Source organism: Mobula birostris, chromosome 6 (genome assembly GCF_030028105.1).
Source record: "Mobula birostris isolate sMobBir1 chromosome 6, sMobBir1.hap1, whole genome shotgun sequence".
In the NCBI taxonomy this organism is placed as follows: domain Eukaryota; kingdom Metazoa; phylum Chordata; class Chondrichthyes; order Myliobatiformes; family Myliobatidae; genus Mobula; species Mobula birostris.
In genome coordinates, this window is record NC_092375.1 from 97,797,060 (window position 1) to 97,817,704 (window position 20,645).

The 20,645-nt window shown below is 38.3% G+C and overlaps 1 protein-coding gene and 1 long non-coding RNA gene across 4 annotated transcripts in view; one reads left to right on the forward strand and one right to left on the reverse strand.

The window, feature by feature from the left end:
• zrsr2 (zinc finger (CCCH type), RNA-binding motif and serine/arginine rich 2) overlaps positions 1–20,645 on the reverse strand; it is a 64,964-nt gene that overhangs the window by 24,894 nt on the left and 19,425 nt on the right. For all 3 annotated transcript variants that reach the window (XM_072260907.1, XM_072260906.1, XM_072260909.1), the window contains 2 exons: positions 10,493–10,531; positions 8,691–8,806 (listed from right to left, as the gene is read on the reverse strand). In XM_072260907.1, coding sequence (XP_072117008.1) covers positions 8,691–8,806; positions 10,493–10,531 — 155 coding nt within the window. The remainder of the gene's footprint in view (positions 1–8,690; positions 8,807–10,492; positions 10,532–20,645) is intronic.
• On the forward strand, positions 7,674–9,994 carry LOC140199220 (uncharacterized). Its single transcript, XR_011886377.1, has 3 exons — positions 7,674–7,826; positions 8,212–8,440; positions 9,703–9,994. It is a non-coding gene; the product is annotated as an uncharacterized lncRNA (long non-coding RNA).

A 20,645-nucleotide genomic window follows, 5' to 3' on the forward strand; every position in this document is an offset into this window, starting at 1 on the left:
TGTGCTGTATGTTTTCTATGTTTCAAGGACAGCATAAAGGTGCTTGGGAAGTTGAAAGGTCTGAAGGCAGGTAAGTTACCTGGACCAGATGAACTACACTCCAGGGTTCTGAAAGAGGTAGCTGAATAGATTGTAGAGGCATTAGTATTCTGGAACTGGAAAATTAATAATGTCGCTGCACTCTTTAAGAAGGTTGGAAGGAAGAAGAAATTACAAGCCATTTAGTCCAACTTCAGTGGTTGGAAAAATGTTGGAGTCTATTATTAAGGATGATGTTTCGATCAAGGGAATGGCGGCGTAAGGAAAAGGTCTCTCGACAAAGAAGAAGGTAAACTGCCCCATAATCGAATTTAGACAAATACTTAATATTGCATAACTATATTAATAAAAGGGGCAAGGATGATGTCTAAGAACAAGATTAAAAAGTCCGCTCCGAAGGCTGATAAACATAAAGAGACGCAGCAAGGCGACGGGCATAGCTCCTCCACGGCAAGCCAGGACGGAGATAATGAGGGGGAATCGGTGACTCTGCCCTTGATTCTCGGAGAGATTCGCGAGTTCCGACAAGATAACAGCAAACAGCTGGAAGATATTAAAGAAGAAATAGTAAAAACTAACTCGCGGATAGATGAAGCCAAAGCGAGGATTGTTGGAATTGAAGAGAAGCTACAAAACGCAGAGGAGGTGATAGCAGAAATGCTGAAGCTGCAAGACCAGCTCCAGTGGAAACTAATAGATCAAGAAGGCCGCTCGAGAGGGAAAATGTGAGGATTTACGGAGTTCCCGAAGGAACTGAAGGTAAACCCGGATTGATGATTCCCTTCGTGGAGAAACTACTTAAAGAGAACCTTGATATACCGGCCGCAAAAGACCTACAGAGAGAAAGGGCTCACCGTGCGTTGGCACCACAGCCCCCGGCAGGCGCCCTGCCCAGATCGATTCTGGTCAGATTTCTCAGTTACAGAACGAAGGAAGAGGTGCTTAAAAGGGCATGGCAAAAGAAAGGTTTCATGTGGAACAACTGTAAAATCAGTTTAGACCACGACTACGCACCGGGGATTCTTGCCAGACGGAAGGAATATACGGAAACACAGACGGTCCTGAAGGAAAACAACATCAGATTCCAGACCCTGTATCCAGCTCGGCTGAGAGTCTTTTACGACGAAGGGACAAAAACTTGCGCTACAGTGGAGGAGGCAACATTGGACCTGGCGGACCGGGGACTACCTATTAAAGTTATCACCCAACCGGAGTCGCTAATGGAGAGGATTCGGCAGAAGTCGTGGCAGTTAGTTCGGCGAGGACGCTCCACACGAACCAGAGTGTCAAACTACAAGGAAAAGCTGCAAATATTCAGACGCGAATGTACAGAGAACACATTAATTAAGAGAAATGACTGAAAAGAGTAAATCTGACTTAAAGGTAAAATGAAAACTGGTAACTGAAAATAAACTAGATGGAATAACTTGAATGATAGCAATATGGTCGAGACATAAATAGGAGAAAATTCTCTATGATTATTCAAACTACTGAGGGCCCTCTAACACAGGGTGAAGATAGAGGTTATCCCTCTGAACTGAGGCGGGTCGGTGCTCAGGCCTCACTGTGGGAAGTTGGGAAAAATTTTCAAATGTTGCACGTTCAAAAATGTCCAGGGTGTGGTTATATGTCTTGGTTTACTGTTGAGAAGGGATTGCTTACTGTTTGGTTAGAAAAGGACAGTGTTTTTTTTTCTACTAGAGAAAAATGCAAACTGAATTGGTAAAAATAATTTCCTATAATGTTAATGGGGTTTTGAATCCAATTAAAAGAAATAAGATTATGTCTAAATTGAAAAAAGAGAGGGCACAAATAGCTTTCCTCCAGGAAACACATATGAGCCAATCTGAACATGGAAAATTAAAAAGAATGGGCTTTAAGCATGCATTTTATTCATCATATAAATTGAGTCACAAAAGAGGGGTAGCTACTTTAATATCAAGTACTCTTAATTATGAACATATTTCAGAGACTAGAGACAAAGAAGGACGGTTCGTAAAAATCACAGGAAGAATAGAAGGTACAGAAATAACATTGCTGAATGTTTATGCTCCTCCAGGTTGTGAATGGTCATTTTATAGACACATTTTTGACCTAATGGTCAGTTCTCAAGGGGTAGTAATTTGTGGAGGGGATTTTAATATTAGATTAAATCCTATATTAGATTCTTCAAGAATAGTTACTCAGAATAAACCTCTGACTCGGAAAGTGAATTCATTGATGGAGGAGTTGGGAATTATAGATGTCTGGAGGGAATTACACTCTACTAGTAAAGATTATACATATTACTCTTTCCCTCATTCAGCCTATTCAAGGATAGACTATTTCTTTATCTTTAATACAGATAGACTCAGGATAAAAAACTGTAATATTGCAACAATTGATCTGTCGGATCATAGCCCAGTCTCTATGTCTCTAATCCTGGAAAGGAAAATGAGGAAAACACTATGGAGGCTAAACTCACATATACTCTATAATCCGAAAGTAATGGAGAGGTTAAGGGGAGAAATCAAAGAATATCTAGACCTTAATGACACGGGAGAAACATCACCAGTGATCTTATGGGATACATTGAAAGCTGTACTGAGAGGGAAAATTATTTCCATTACCACTCACATGAAAAAAATCAATGCACAAAAATTAGCAGACCTTCAAGGAAAATTAAAACAACTTCAAGTTGTGGATAGCAACAAAAGTAATTCAAATCGAAAACAGGAAATTAGGAAATTGCAAAGTGAAATTGACGATATTTATACGTTGGAAACTCAAAGAAATTTTCTTTACCTGAGACAAAAGAATTATGAAGTAGGAGGTAAATCAGCTAGATTATTAGCATATAAATTACGAAAACAACAAGCAGACAATACAATTCATAAAATAAAGAATCCAAAGACAAAGCTTGTGGAGAGTACAATAGGGAAAATTCAAGAGAGTTTTGAAACATATTATCGAGAGCTGTACTCCCAACCCCGGACCCCCAATGAGCCCTATATAGACAGTGTATTGAATTTTTTAGATCTACCTAAACTTACAGATTTACAAAATGAAAGTTTATTAGAACCAGTAACTGTCAAAGAACTGAACGTGGCCATCTCCAGGCTAAAGGCTGGAAAGTCCCCGGGTTCCGATGGGTTTACCTCAGAGTGGTACAAGTCCCTGAAGACACAGTTAGCCCCATAACTACTTAACACCTTTAATTGGATTTTGCAGACAGGAGAAACTTCACCTTCCTGGAGAGAAGCGATTATTTCAGTTATTCCTAAAGAGGGTAAAGATAAACTAGAATGTGGCAATTATCGGCCAATTAGTGTTCTTAACTTAGATTACAAACTATTTACATCTATATTAGCGCGCAGATTGGAAAAGTTTTTACCTGGCCTAATCCACTTAGACCAGACTGGATTTATTCAACAAAGACAAACACAGGACAACATAAGGAGAACTCTGCACATATTAGAACAGGTTAATAAGAACGAGACAGAGACAATGGTAGTAGGATTGGACGCTGAAAGCTTTTGATTTTAGTTGGGCATTCCTATACAGAGTGTTAGGAAGATTCTGCTTTCAAGTAAAGTTTATTAAAGTAATTCAGACTCTATATGACAGCCCTACAGCCCGAATTAAGATAAATGGGGACCTCTCTGACTCCTTCATCTTAGAGAGGCACTAGACAGGGATGCCCAATTTCTCCTCTCCTTTTTGCGCTATATATTGAACCGCTTGCCCAACTAATAAGACAGAGCGAAATCGTAAAAGGTATCAAGGTGGCAGGAATTGAACAGAAAGTGGCGTTATTCGCAGATGATGTTTTGGTCTATCTGAGTGAACCAGAAAAATCATTTATAGGATTGTTTACACTGTTGGATGACTTTGGGAAAATATCAGGTTATAAAATAAATGTAAAGAAAATGCAGGTTATGTCCCTAAATTATACACCATCCAAAAAATTGCAGGATACATATGATCTTAAGTGGGAAGCTAAATCATTAAAATATTTAGGAATAACCCTGCCGAAGGATCTTTCAACACTGTCACAGGTAAATTATGGGCCATTAATCACAGAGATAAAAGCAGATATGCATAGATGGAATCTTATCCCCTTTTTAAGTTTAAATTCAAGGATAAATACTATAAAAACGAATATTCTTCCTCGGTTATTGTATCTTTTCCGTACTTTACCGGTGGAGGTGGATGATAATCAATTCAGGGAATGGGACAAATGGATTTCCCACTTCATTTGGCAAGGAAAGAAACCTAGAATTCGATATAACACCTTACAGTTAAGGAAGGAAGGAGGAGGTACGGTTCTTCCTTGCCTGAGAAATTATTTTTATGCTTCACAGATAACCCCTCTGTTATATTGGTGTAATAGGGAATATAAGGCTAGATAGAAGGAAATAGAATTTGGATTAGTTGACAGTTTTCCTCTTCAGGCCTCAATAGCTGACAAAGGATTGATGGCCCAGTTGGAAAAATTTAAAAACGCTTACATTAAAAGTATGGCAGAAGGTGGTTAATTCATGTGGAATTAATAACATGTTAAAACTCTTTAGATGGTGTGCATATGATACCGAATTCCTTCCCAACAGAGGAGATAAAAGATTTGAGCTATGGATAAAGAAAGGTCTCACAACCTACTTCTCATTTATAGATAAAAGAGTATTACAAAGTTTCCAAATCCTGCAGGACAGACATGGCCTAGAACATAATGACTTTTTTAGGTACCTTCAAGTACGAAACTATGTTAACCAGAGTTGTAGATATACAGACCTATCAACAGTAGAATTAGAATTTTTCAAGATTCTGAATTCGGCTTGCAGTTCAATACCTAGTAAATCAGTTTCTCGATTAAATAATGCACTCTCCATGCTAAAAATGTAAATACGCTGTATATTAAAGAGAAGTGGGAGAAAGAAGCGGGGTTGGTACTTTCAGATGAGGCTTGGGAGAAAATCTGCAGCTTTCAATGGTCCTCGACTAATTCTTTGACTTGGAGAGAACATTGTTGGAAAAACATTATAAGATACTTCAAGACCCCATATCAGGAAAAATATAAAGATACAAATGTGATGTGTTGGAGAAGGTGCGGCTCCAAGGAGGCAAATCATTTTCATATTTTTTGGGATTACCCTAAATTAAGTCTATTTTGGGAAGATATTCATAGAACATTAGTTAAGGTACTTAGGTCCCAGATACCTCTGAACTTTGAGACGCTCTATTTGGGGCATGTATTGTTTCTTGAACAGAAGGAAGATATAAAGTTGCTGCAGGCCCTCTTAGCGGCAAGTAAGAAATCAATCACTAGAAAATGGCTAAATCCAATACCACCTACATTAGAAGATTGGTACGAAATTATCTTGGAAATATTTAAAATGGAAAAGTTGACTTACTCCCTGAGAACTCAAAAAGAAAAATTTTATCAAATCTGGAATAAATGGATTGAATATATAACCCCAATGCGAGCAGACTTTAGATGATTCTCCTAATGATTTATACTGCTCTTCTCATCAACACAGTAATATTGCTAATGTAAGCACCCCTAGTCTAAATGTTTGTTTTTTTTTTGGTTTTCTTTTGGAAAATAGAGAATTAACACAAGTAAAGGGAAAGATTTGGGAAAGGGATAAAAAAAAATGAAAAAATTAAGTAAATAAGTACATAGGGATTGGATAATTATGTCTGCGGGCAGGAGCAAGCATGAACAAATTAGGATATAAACACCTACAATGGTTGATACATAGGCTTATATACAACATTTTGGACCAGTGGAAATGGTCCAGAAGGGTTATATGGAAACTATTATTACCATTTTTCTTAACAACTAATTCCATTACTTAGCCTAATAGGTTAGATTTACCACAGTACATAATTATCTATTTAAATGTTTATTTTCCTTTTATATCATCTCAATGTGTACTTAAGAATGTATAAATAATTGTAGTTTTATACATATAAAAAAATGGAAAAGGTTATATGTGTGAAAAAAGTACATGATATTTGTGAATTCCTTATCCAAATAAAGATAAAATTTTAAAAAAAAGGATGATGTTTCAGAGTACTTGGAGGCACATGATAAAATAGGCCAAAATCCTCATGGTTTCCTTAAGAGGAATTCTTTCCTGACAAATCCATTGGAATTCTTTGGCAAATAATGGCAGGATAAACAAAGGAAAGTCAGTGAATATTGTTTACTTGGATTTTCAGAAGACCTTTGACAAGGTAAAACACCCAAGATGCTGGAGGTACTAAGTGTTCAGGCAGCATCCATGAAAATGAACAACCAGTCAAAGTTTCGAGCCAATACTGGAAAGGAAGGGGAAGACACCAGAATTAAAAGGTGAGGGGTGGGAAAGGAGGATAGCTAGAAGGTGATAGGTGAAGCCAGGCGGGTCGGAAAGTGCAGTGAATTGTATGGTCGTGCATTTTGGTAGAAGGAATAAAGGTGTAGACTATTCTCTAAACAGACAGAAAATTCAAAAATCAGGTAAAAAGGGACTCGGGAGTCCTCATACAGGATTCCCTAATGGTTAAGGAAAATAATTGCAATGCTATCATTCATTTCAAGAGGAGTAGGTAACAGCAAGGACGTAATGCTAAGACATTGGTCAGATCACACTTGGAGTACTGCGATCAGTCCCCCTTATCTAAGGAAAGATGTGCTGGTATTGGAAAGGATTTGGAGGAGGCTGACGAAAATGATTCCAACGAAAGGGTTAATGTATGAGGAGCGTTTGATGGCTCTTGAGCCTGTACTCGCTGGAGTTTAGAAGAATGTTAAGAGTTTGATGCTACGTTTAAAGGTTGGAGACCATTTGAGTGATGCAGCACTTTGCTGTCTCCGAGAAGATTCCACGAAGCAAACACATACTTGGATGACCTCAATGCGAAGAAATTTTGAGATGGGGCATGAGCTGATGTTCAACTCCATTTCACTGTTTACAGCATCTATTAATCGCCAATTAAAGCATTGATGCAGATTGAGACATTGAAGCAAACGCGGCAGCGAGAGTTTCAGCGCCGACTGCCTGCCTTTTGATTGCTACTGGAGAAGGAGTCTGTGAGTGGCCTATGGCTGTGTGGCTCAATGAGACAGGTGGGTAGGCCTCTCTGCCTCGTGTAGTGTCCCTCTCTTTCGATGAATGTTGGTGATATCAGAGGATGGTATCATGTTTCTGCGTTTATGGTTTGGACTATTGTGTTTATGAACTGTGGCCTTTTCCAGACTTGTGGTTTTTATATTCTGTTTTATTATAAATTGCTCGTCCCTGTTCCATTTTGTTGTGCAAGGGGAAGGTGCTCGGGTGGTAATGTTCTGTTAGTTTTTTGTGTGGGGGGAGGGGTTGTTTGGGGTCTATGTTCCTGTTCTATTTTGAGTGGGGAGGGTTTTTGGGGGGGGGGGGGGGGAATGATGATTGTGATGCCATTTGTTTTTGTGAAGGAGAGTGGATTTGATGTTTCTGAACGACTTTCACATTCTTTGCTTTTGTGGCTATCTGGAGAATACAAATTTCAAGTTATATAGACGCATGATTTGATAACAAATGAACTTTTGAATGGGGTAGGGGATCTCATTGAAACCTATTGAATTTACCCATGGACCTGCCCTCCACTGCAGTCTGTGGCAGAATATTCCACAGATTCACTACTTTCTGGCTAAAAATATTCCTCTTTACCTCTGTTCTAAAAGGTCGCCCCTCAATTTTGAGGCTGTGCCGTCAAGTCCTGGATACCCCCACCAGAGGAAACATCCTTTCCACATCCAGCCTAGCTAGTCCTTTTAACATGTGGTAAGACTTCTGTTATTCTAAATTAGAGGATCTTGTTGATAGTAAAGCAAAGAATTATAAAGAGATCTTTATCAGTTAACGAATGGGCTGAGGAATGGCAAATGGCTTTCAACTTTGGTTAAGTGCAAGAAGGTGCATTTTGGACAGTAAACAGAGCAGGATGAATGGCAGAGCACTGTCGAGTGTTGTGGAACAAATGGACCTGGGAGTACAAGAGCAGTCTTCACTGAAAGTGGCAGCACAAGCAGACAAGGTGGTGAAGAAGTAGTTTAGCAAGCTGGCATTCATCAGTCAGAGCACTGAGTTTAGGAGTACAGACATATGCTGCAGTTATACTATACAAATACTTGGAGCACTGTGTACAGTTTTTGTCATCCTGTTATAGGAAAAACATTATCAAGCTGGAGAAGATACAAAAGAAATTTACGAGAAAGCTGCCTGGACTAGAGGCCCCAATTTGTGGAGAGAGGTTAATCATGCTGCAGCACAGAACAAAAGACGTCCTCATAGCAGTTTTTAAAATCATAAAGGTGGACCGCCGTAGTCTTCTCTCCAAGCTTGAGAAGTACAAATCTAGAGGTCACAAAAGGAGCAAGATTTCAGAAACCCAAGAGGTAATATCTTTACACAGAGGGTAGTAAGTATTTGAAATGAGCTGCCAAAGGAAGTGGTTGAGGTGGGTGTAACTGCAATATTACGAGGCATTTGGATAGGTACATGAAGGAGAGGGGATTTGGAGGGCTGCGGGCATAATGCAGGCAACTGATCTAGTAAGGAAGATGCTGTTGTTGGCATGACCGTACGATCTGTTTCCATGCTCTCTTACCTTACTGACTTTCGAAGCACAAGAAACATTTTACTCACCTATCACCAAATCTGCAAGACCCAGTCTTAAGAAAGAATGGACAATATGACTTATCCTTTTCTGTCCCATAATCTTCTGGTGCTTCTGGATTATGCCACATGCCACCATTCTCAATCTTTTAGCAAAATAAATAGCAATAATGCAAGTGGTTAAGGATGAGCATTTTTGAAAAATTAATAAGGTAGCATGATGGTAATTATAGTGATAGACAGAATTAACATGCATGTGATCAGACTGAAAGCAGAGGCACGAATAAACAGCGAGTTATGGTCCACAAGATGACTGCTCTTACTTCTTCACAGATGTTCAAGGTTCAGTCCCAGGGCCACAGCTTAATGATTTACACCTGGCAGTATAGGTCAGCCCATCTGCTAGCCCTCCTGACCCTTGTCAGAAGGTTGCAGGTTCAAGTCCTAACCAACAGCATGTTAACAAATGTACACTTGTTAAATCAAGGTCCTGTTGACTTTTAGGCACTATTATTAATAAGGGAATTTAAGTTTCAGTGAACATCAAATAGTCAATGAGATTACAGATAGGGCAGAATGTTGTGGTAATGGGAAGTTTAATCAAACAGAATGAGAAAGCAGTAGGAATAAAGTAGGACTATTGCAGGTACTTGATGGTCGGCGCAGTGGGCTGAGGGCTCCTTATCATTCTGTATGATTCATGACTTGACATGGAGAAGATGAAGCTTGGGACACATCAGTCGTGATCACTTTGAATTGTTGTCCAGGTTTGAGGCCAAGTGGCCTATTCCTGTTGTTGAGTATCCTTGTGATTATTATGCCTGCATCGGTGTTAATGACAGCTTGCCATGCATTTCCCATATCACACTTTCAAGCTACCCCATCAATTATTAAATGCTTTATGGACAAATTTGGTATTTTGAATGACTTTTCATTACAGACCTTTAAAATAAATGTTGGAGGACATAAAATTTAGAAAAGGAGGCAGCTGTGGGAGATTTCAGTTGAAGCGAATAATCTTATGAATAACCTATTTCTCTAGGAAGAAGAGTCAACTAGGAGGCAAAGGTTTAAAGCAATTGGAAGGATTTAAGGAGATCTGAAGAGGGTGGTGTTTGATCAAATGGTTTTAATTGTCATTTTCTTTGCAGTTTAACAATTAATTATCTGTTTGTATTTTAAGTAGCCTTTATATACACAACAGTTTAATATGCCTCTAGTGGCTATACAAAGTATAACTCGAAAGCGTTTTTGTTTTTTCATTAAGTGGCTGGTATTTTCTCATTGATCAATTTTACCACAGTATTAAATAAGTATTTTCTAATTGGAATATTGTTATCTATGGAATTTTCTTATCTTTTTGGTATAAAAGTAGCCAGCCGTTTTATGCTTGGCACCATCTTTAGATCCTCTCTTCAAGTAGTAAGACCCCCTGTCATTGTTCTATTCTTATTCTCTTTGTTCGATTAACCCTTAATAAAATGATTATGAAGTAACAAGTTTTATGCCTTGTTCCTGACTTCTAAAAGAACATTGGATTTAAACATCAGAATCCAACAGTAGTAGGGTTTTGTAGAGACACAAACCATCATTAAACTAGCTGAAATACCATGGCCTGCAGGGCTATGGATTCACAACTATAAAGTGGGATTGCTTGATAGTGCTTTGATCAATGCAAATACCATGGGCTGAAGAGCCTCCCAGTGTAGATTAGATCTTTTAATATCTATTCAACTATAAATAAGACTTTACCAAATAGTTTCCATTGTAACTTAAAATACAAGTTCAAATAACAGTTCAAATTGCATAATTGTTCAAAAACCAGACAGTACCTGACTTTCCGCCTGATCCAGCATTTTCTGAACAGCTTCCTACAAATGGTGCAAACATAGTACTGGTAAAAATCCTACAGTATGTCTGCTACATATCTGATTATACTTGTTAAGATTGCGAGTTTTATAAAGTGAATTCCCGACCGTCAAAATGCCCGTTACTTTAAAAGAACAAAATTAAAAATACAAATACAAAAATACTATCATTTCAATCCATTTACCAAAAAGTGAAACAAAGAAAAGTCCAGCCATATTGCTACAAAGTGCCTGGTATTAAGACTAGCTCAGACCTTATTTGCTAGATGCTCAATATTGCAGCACAGATCCATTGAAAAATACCAAAATCACAACAGGAAATGATTTCCTTTATTTATGCATATATGACAGAACCACTTCTGTATAAATTTGGCTCCAGCAGTTAATATAAAGCACATTGCAAGATTTGACTAAACTGGTCATAATTAAACACCAAGGTTTGAGACAAAAATGTTTCCGCAGGTAAATCTTTCACAGTTTACATGGGGCAAGGTGACATTTTAAAGAAAGAATCTAGGAAACAATTGCTAATTGCATATTAAGTATTTTGAAAAAGATACGTCTTGATGAATTAGTAAGAATGAGCGGTGGATGCTCTTTTGTACAGGACTGTTAAGGAATATTGTTTGTTTTGGTCCAGATAATTTTCATTATGTAAATACAATGCTGATACAAAAAAACTAAATTGTAAGGAATATTGCAGTTTCTATAAAATTGCTAAGGTTCTTTGTACTACATTAGCATAACTTTGAAAAACATTGGAATCTTTGCAACTTTTAATCATGATGTTCTCTCAAAACTGAACCACAGACCTACATCTACCAACCATGCTCCCCAATAAAATATGGAATAGTGTCATCTTATGATCACACACTGCACAAGAAAAATGACAGAACTTATTGAAGTATTTCCTGGTGCATTATTTAAAATAAGGTAACTAAGTTTTAACAGACTGCAATTCAAACTTGTTGCTATCAGATTTAATCCACCCAATCCAAACAAATACCTTACAGAGCTAACTAGTTGGCTTTTCACTATGGAGAAACTAAACTAACAGTTCATTATATTTTATTTAACAGATTTTCTGGCTCTATATGACCAAAATTGGAAAAAACTGTTCCATAATAAATTCGAATTACAATAGATTTAAAATGCAATCTATCCAACTCATGTTTATCTCCTGGTTGTCAACATTTCTGAAGATCTATCCTACTAGCCCAACATATTGATGCAATTATGAAGACATCAGGAGTCTGAACAGATTTGGTATGTCACCCAGATGTACCGTGGAGGGCATTTTGACTGATTACATCATGACTGGTACAGAGGCACTAACGCACAACACTGGAAAAAGTTGTAAACTCAGCCAGCTCCATCATAGGTACCAGCCTGCCCGCTATCCAGAACATCTTCAAAAGATGATGCCTCACGAAGGACACTCATCATCCAGGATATGCCCTTTTCTCATTACTGCCATCTGAGAGGTGGTATAAAAGGTACCTGAAGACACAGCCAATGTTTCTTTCCCTCTGATATCACAGATTTCTGAACAGTCCACCTCACTATTTTGCTCTCCTTTTCTGCTACTTTTTTTATATTTATTGTAACTTGGCAATATTTTATGTATTGCACTGTACTGCTCGTGCAAAACAAAACAATTCGTGACATATGACAGTGATAATAAACCTGATTTTTATTCATTACTACACACTGAGACATTCCTACCACTATTGCCTTTGACATGATGAAAATACCATTACCAAATTCACCTGTTGTTCAAAACAATGGACTGAAATGGATATACTTTATCTCAAAATTTAAGAACAATTCGTAAGTACAAAAGTGGTATGTTAATTCAATCAGAAATGAAAAGATCATGCCGACCTGAAGCTCAGTGGTGGAAATGAAACAAAATCACTGCAAACATCAAGTGGATTTATTTCTCAAAAGTAATTTTGAGATACAATAATTTGGCATTTTAATGAGTATTCCACTAATGTTAATTGCTAACAGGCTGTTCATTAGACTGGTTGAACTGTGAAGCAGGAAAGTATTCACTCTTTTAAAGGAAAAGTCTTTTAAATATTTTGGAACAACCCAGGTCAATGCTCTGAATGAAAGCCTTTTTACTTGCCTCAACCGCATTCAAATTCAGTTAGAACTAATAGACAGCAGCCCTGACTGGAGTCTTGACTGCTTGAAGGCCTGTGAAAGAATACGGCTCCCAAGATGGCAATCTCACACTGAATAGGTGGTGAGAGATAACACTAATGTAGGACGTTACTAGAGCTGAATTAGGTTATTCGGCCCATCAAGTCTGTTCTGCCATTCAAACATGTCATTTTCATATGACCCATTCTCCACGTCTCCCTGTAACCCTTAACTACCTTACTAATCAAGGACCTCTCAATTTCTGCCTTATAAGCAGAATTACTGCCATAATAAAACTCTTTATCGGTCGGCGATGACTATGGATGTTGTGTCCTAGCTGTCCAAAGTAATATACAAGCCAGGCCTGTATGATATGCAGAGCAAGCTGTTGCCCGTGCAGTAGGCTCCCCACTCTCCATACAGCTGATGAATCCAAAGCAACAGCAGAGACAGATAGTCTGGCACCAACAGCATTGCAAGAGCTGCCAGTCAGTATTGAACTCAACATAGAACTGCCGTAGGGATTCCCGCTTCAGATTTTTCCATAGGGTTTACTCCCGAAGGCTTCCCCTTGGGTGGATATAGCCGCAAGGCGGTGGAGATTTTCCTTCTCCCAGATGAGCTGCCAACAACACCTAACCCTCATAATCTCAAGGTCTTATTCAGTACCACAAATTCTGTCATTTGTCCCGCCCCTAGCATCAGCTTAGATGTGTCCCCTGCTAAGTGTGTAGAATTTTAAAAATTCCCCATTGGCAAAGTTGAGGACATTAGAATGAACATTTCCCCTCCCCCCACCCAGCTGTCTCACTGGTTTGTTCATCTAAACTGGTCTGCTTCCAACCCATCACACTTCCCTTCCTTACAAAGATTGTGTCCACCATGAAACCTGCAACCCGTCCCCTTGACATTGTTCCTACTGCCCTCTTGAAGGATGTCTTTGACATAGCCGGTCAATAGACAATAAGTGCAGAAGTAGACCATTCGGCCCTTCGAGCCTGTACCACCATTCTGAGATCATGGCTGATCATCTACTATCAATACCCGGTTCCTGCCTTGTCCCCATAACCCTTGATTCCCCCATCCATAAGATACCCATCTAGCTCCTTCTTGAAAGCATCCAGAGAAATGGCCTCCACTGCCTTCTGAGGCAGCGCGTTCCACACTTCTACAACTCTCTGGGAGAAGTTGTTCCTCCTCAACTCTGTCCTTAATGACCTACCCCTTATTCTTAAACCATGCCCTCTGGTACTGGACTCTCCCAGCATCTGGAACATATTTCCTGCCTCTATCTTGTCCAATCCCTTAATAATCTTATATGTCTCAATCAGATCCCCCCCAATCTCCTTAATTCCAGCGTGTACAAGCCCAGTCTCTCTAACCTCTCTGCGTAAGACAGTCCGAACATCCCAGGAATTAACCTAGTGAACCTACGCTGCACCTCCTCCACAGCCAGGATGTCCTTCCTTAACCCTGGAGACCAAAACTGCACACAATACTCCAGGTGTGGTCTCACCAGGGCCCTGTACAAATGCAAAAGGATTTCCTTGCTTTCGTACTCAATTCCCTTTGTAATAAAGGCCAACATTCCATTAGCCTTCTTCGCTGCCTACTGCACTTGCTCATTCACCTTCAAAGACTGATGAACAAGTACTCCTAGATCTCTTTGTATTTCTCCCTTACCTAACTCCACACCATTTAGATAATAATCTGCCTTCCTGTTCTTGCTCCCAAAGTGAATAACCTCACACTTATTCACATTAAATGCCATCCGCCAAGTTTCTGCCCACTCACCCAGCCTATCCAAGTCACCTTGAATTCTCCTAACATTCTCATCACGTCACACTGCCACCCAGCTTAGTATCATCAGCAAACTTGATGTTATTCACAATGCCTTCCTCTAAATCATTGACGTAAATCGTAAACAGCTGTGATCCCAATACCGAGCCCTGTGGCACCCCACTAGTCACCACCTGTCATTCCGAGAAACACCCATTTACTGCTACACTTTGCTTTCTATCTGCCAGCCAGTTTTCTATCCATGTCAATATCCTCCCCCCAATGCCATGAGCTCTGATTTTACCCACCAATCTCCTATGTGGTACCTTATCAAATGCCTTCTGAAAGTCAAGGTACACCACATCCACTGGATCTCCCGCGTCTATCTTCCTGGTTACATCCTTGAAAAACTCCAATTGATTAGTCAAGCATGATTTGCCCTTGGTAAATCCATGCTGGCTCGGCCCAATCTTATCACTGCTATCAAGATATGCTGCTATGTCATCTTTAATAATGAACTCTAGCATCCTCCCCACTACTGATGTTAGGCTAACAGGGTGATAGTTCCCTGTTTTCTCCCTCCCTCCTTTCTTAAAAAGTGGGATAACATTAGCCATTCGCCAATCCTCAGGAACTGATCCTGAATCTAAGGAACATTGAAAAATGATCACCAATGCATCTGCAATTTCCAGAGCCACCTCCTTTAGTACCCTAGGATGCAGACCATCTGGACCTGGGGATTTGTTAGCCTTCAGTCCCATCAGTCTACTCATCACCGTTTCCTTCCTAATGTCAATCTGTTTCAGTTCCTCTGTTACCCATGTCCTTGGCCCATCCATACATCTGGGAGATTGCTTGTGTCTTCCCTAGTGAAGACGAATCCAAAGTATTTATTAAATTCGTCTGCCATTTCTCTGCTTCCCATAACAACTTCTCCCAATTCATTCTTCAAGGGCCCAACATTGTTCTTAACTATCTTCCTTCTCTTCACATACTAAAAAAACTTTTGCTATCCTCCTTTATACTCCTAGCTAGCTTGCGTTCATACCTCATTTTTTCTCCCCGTATTGCCTTTTTAGTTAAGTTCTGTTGCTCCTTAAAAATTTCCCAATCATCCGTCTTCCCACTCGCCTTAGCTCTGTTATCCTTTTTTAATGCTATGCTATCTCTGACTTCCTTTGTCAACCACTGTGGCCACTTTCCCCCCTTTGAACCCTTCCTTCTCCGGGGGGATGAACTGATTTTGCACCTTGTGCATTATTCCCAAGAATACCTGCCATTGCTGTTCCACTGTCTTTTCTGCTAGGATATCCGACCAGTCAACTTTGGCCAGCTCCTCCCTCATGGCTTCATAGTCTCCTTTGTTCAACAGCAATATTGACACTTCTGATCTGCCCTTATCCCTCTCAACTTGCAGATAAAAACTTATCATATTATGATCACTACCTCCGAATGGCTCCTTTACTTCAAGATCACTTATCAAATCCTGTTCATTGCACAACACTAAATCCAGAATAGCCTTATCTCTGGTCGGCTCTCATCCAAGCTGCTCCAAAAATGCATCCCGTAGGCACTCTACAAACTCCCTATCCTAGGGTCCAGTACCAACCTGATTTTCCCAGTTCACCTGCATGTTGAAATCCCCCATAACTACTGCGACATTTCCTTTGCCACATGCCATTGTTAACTCCCTGTTCAACTTGTACCCAATATCCATGCTACTGTTTGGGGGCCTGTAGATAACACCTATTAGGGTCTTTTTGCCCTGACTGTTCCTCAGTTCTATCCACACTGACTCTACTTCTCCTGATTCTATGTCCCCCCTTGCAAGGGACTGAATCTCATTCCTCACCAACAGGGCCACCCCACCCCCTCTGCCCATCTTTCTGTCCCTTCGATAGCACGTATACCCCTGTACATTCTATTCCCAGGTCTGATCCCACTGCAGCCATGTCTCCATTATCCCAACAACATCATAGTTACCCATTCGCACCTGAGCTTCACTTCGCGCATTCAGATATAGAATTTTTAACCCATTTCTCCTCTCTCTGTTTAAATCGCTACCTGTTGTGCATAACCCAGCTCCCCGAACTCCCAGCATCCTCTCTATTATCAACAGCTCCCTAGCCACTGGTACCGTTCCAACCTGCTTTAAGCATGCCGTGGTCCAGCCCCTCCTGAATAAAACCCAACTTAGACCCTATCTTACCTAGTAACTACAGACCTATTTCTAAACTTCCATCCCTGTCAAAGGTTCTCGAAAAGGTTATTCTCAGTCAATTGCTGCCCGACCTACACCAAAACAACATCTTGGAAAGATTTCAGTCAGGTTTTAAGGCTTATCATAGCACAGAGTCTGCCCTGCTGAAAGTGTACAATGACCTGCTCCTCTCTATTGACTCAGGCGACTGCCATTCTAATTCTTCTTGACCTCAGCGCAGCTTTCGATACCGTGGATCATGCCATTTTAATAGACCGTCTCCAATACGGGGTTAGTGTTGATGGCACTGCCTTGACCTGGTTTATATCCTACCTCAAAAATAGAAGCTTCTCTGTCAACATAGGCAAATTCTCTTCTCCCCCAGCTAGTCTCTCCTGCGGGATCCCACAAGGTGCCATCCTAGGTCCCATTCTTTTCTATATATTTGCAATAACACGAAGCTGGGAAAAAAAATATACATACATACACACACACTTCCCCTCAGCCAAACTATTCAAAAATATGACATTTCATTCCACTGTTATGCTGATGACACACAGCTTTATCTCCCCCAAACGACCAGTCAAAACTAGTCAGCCTCATGACAAAGTTTTGGATGGCACAAAACTTCTTACAGCTGAATGAAGGCAAGTCTGAAGTTGTCTTATTTGGCCCCCCTGACTCCATCAAGGTGATTACCAAGTCTTGGTAACTTGTCCACCCTTGTCAAACACCATGTTAAATTCCTTGTTGTGATACTTGATTCCACCTCTTAAGTTTGACAAGCAAGTTAATGTAGTAGTAAAAAGCCAGTTTTTTTCAAAGTGAATGCATGAAAAGATAATGTCTACCCTCCCCCCTGATATATACACCTACCTGAAAAAAAAAGAAAAAAAAAAAAAACTGCCTGGATATTGGAAGATTTACACATGCTCCATGGGATTCAAAATAAATTTAGTATATTTATTTATTATTTTCCCCAAGGGACCAAGATCTTTATCATTGGAGCAACTAAATATGCCATCCTATCTTTTGTAAATAAGGGCGCCAAATATTCAAAGATGTTTCATATTTATCTCTTAAATTACAAGTAATTTTTTCAAGTGGAATAGAACTAGCCATTTCATTGTTCCAACGATTCATACTTAAATACGAATCGGATTTTCAAGTAACTGCTATAGCCTTCTTAGCTACTGCCAATGCAATTTTTATGAATTCTTTCTGATATTTATTCAATTTAAGTTTTGGCTTTATCCCTTCAATATCACAAAATAGAAATACAGGGTTATGTGGAAGTTGAGTTCCAGTAATTTGTTCCAATAAGACTCTTAAATTTATCTAAACAGGTTGAATTTTAGAACAAGACCAAGTAGAATGTAAGAAAGTACCAATTTCTTGATTACACCGAAAGCATTGATCAGATAAATTTGAACTTAATCTATTTATTTTTTGTGGTGTAATATATAATTGCTGTAAAAAATTATATTGTACTAATATAAGTCAAACGTTTACTTTATTTGTCATACTGTCAAGACAGTCTTGACCAATTTGTTTCATCAATATTAATATTCAGATCCGTTTCCCATTTGTTTTGACTTGTGGATTCCTTGTTTAATTGTCTGTTTTTGAATCAAATTATACATACAAGAAATAAATTTTTTAATTTTTCCTTTTTGAATTAAAATTTCAATTTCATTGGGTTTTGGCAAAAACATTGTTTGACCGAGTTTGCCTTTTAAGTAAGCCCTTAATTGAAGGTAACAAAAGAAAGTGTTATTTGATATTTTATATTTATTCTTTAGTTGTTCAAATGACATCAATATACCTCGTTCATAACAGTCTCCTATAGATTTAATCCCTTTTTGGTACCAATTATATAAAAGTTGATTATCCATTGTAAAAGGACTAAGTCTGTTTTGGAACAAAGGTCTCCTTGCTAATAAAGATTTCTTTATTTCATTATCAACATTTATCTTATTCCATAGATCAATCAAATGTTTTAATATAGGAGATACTTTCTTTTCCCGTATCCATTTAGATTCCCATTTATATATAAAATCTTCAGGTATATTTTCTCCTATCTTATCTAATTCTATTCTAATCCAAGCCGGTTTTCGATCATCAAAGAAAGATGCAATAAATCTGAGTTGATTTGCTTGATAATAATTCTTAAAGTTTGGACGTTGTAATGCTCCTAACTCAAATTTACATGTCAATTTTTCCAATGATATTCTTGACATCTTACCTTTCCAAAGAAATTTTCTCACACATTTATTTAACTCTTGAAAAAATTTCTGTGGCAATTGTATTGGTAATGTTGGAAACAAATACTGTAATCTAGGAAATATATTTGTTTTTTACAACATTGACTCTACCCGCTAATGTTATTGGTAGTATCATCCATTTGTCACGATCTTCTTGAATTTTTTTCAATAGCGGTAAATAATTAAATTTATATAAATTCTTTACATCATTATCAAGTCTTATACCTAAATACTTTATACTATTTACCGGCCATCTAAATTGGGTTGCTAGTCGACATTGGCTATAGTCTCCTTTAGTAAGAGGTAAAATTTCACTTTTATCCCAATTTATTTTATACCCTGGTACTTTCCCATATTCATCCAATCTAGAAGATAATTTATGTAACGAACGCTGTGGTAAATCAAAACATCATCAGCAAAAAGATTAATTTTATATTCCTCCTGATTAACTCTAAAACCCATAATATCTGGATCAATTCTAATTAGTTCTGCTAATGGCTCTATCGCCAGTACAAATAAAGCAGGTGATAATGGACAACCTTGTCTAGTTGACCTTTTTAATTGGAATGGTGTTCAAATTTGAGTATTTGGCACTACTTTAGCGTTAGGGTTAGTATTTAAAGTTTTGATCCAGTTTATAAAAGATGTTCCTAACCCATATTTTTCTAATACTTTAAATAAACATCCCATTCCAATCTATCAAATGCTTTTTCTGCATCCAAGGCTACTACTATACTCATCTCGTCCCTTTTTTGTGCCAAATGAATTATACTGAGTAGCCGAGTTACATTATCTGCCAATTGTCTATTTTTAATAAATCCTGTTTGATCCACATGTATTAATTTTGGTAAATATTTAGATAATCTATTCGATAAAATTTTTGCTATTATTTTATAATTCGTGTTCAACAAAGAAATAGGCCTGTATGATGCTGATTTTAAAGGATCTCTGTCTTTTTTCGGCAATACAATTACAATCGCTGTTGGAAAAAGATTCTGGGAGTTTGTATTTTATCTGCTTGACGTATTAACTCCATGAACGGAGGAGATAATAAATCTTTAAACTTTTTATAAAATTCAGGTGGAAAACCATCTTCTCCTGGAGATTTATTACTTTGGAGTGATCCGAAAACTTCTTCAACCTCTTTTAATGTAAAAGGCATATCTATTCCCTTCTGTTCTTCCGAATTCATTTTTGGAAGAGTTACTTGTGATAAAAACCTTTCTATCTCATTAACATCATTTTGTGATTCTGATTGATATAATTCAGAATAGAAACTTTTGAAGGTTTCATTAATTTCTACAGGTTTATAAGTAATTTTATTTGCACTTGTTCTAATTGCATTTATCGTTTTGGAAGCTTGTTCTGTTTTCAACTGCCAAGCAAGAATTTTATGTGCTCTCTCACCTAATTCATAATACCTTTGCTTAGTTCTTATGATTGCTTTTTCCATTCTATATGTCTGAAGCGTATTATATTGTAACTTCTTATTGACAAGTCGCCTTCGTTTTTCTTGTCGTTATCTTTGAGATTCTTTTTCTAATTTTGTAATCTCTTTTTCCAATTGATCTAGTTCTGCCATATATTCTTTCTTAATTTTAGACATATAACTTATTATCTGACCCCTCAAATATGCTTTCATCGCATCCCATAGTATAAATTTATCATCCACTGAGAGTTTGTATCCAAAAAAATTGGATCTGCTTTTTCATAAAATCACAAA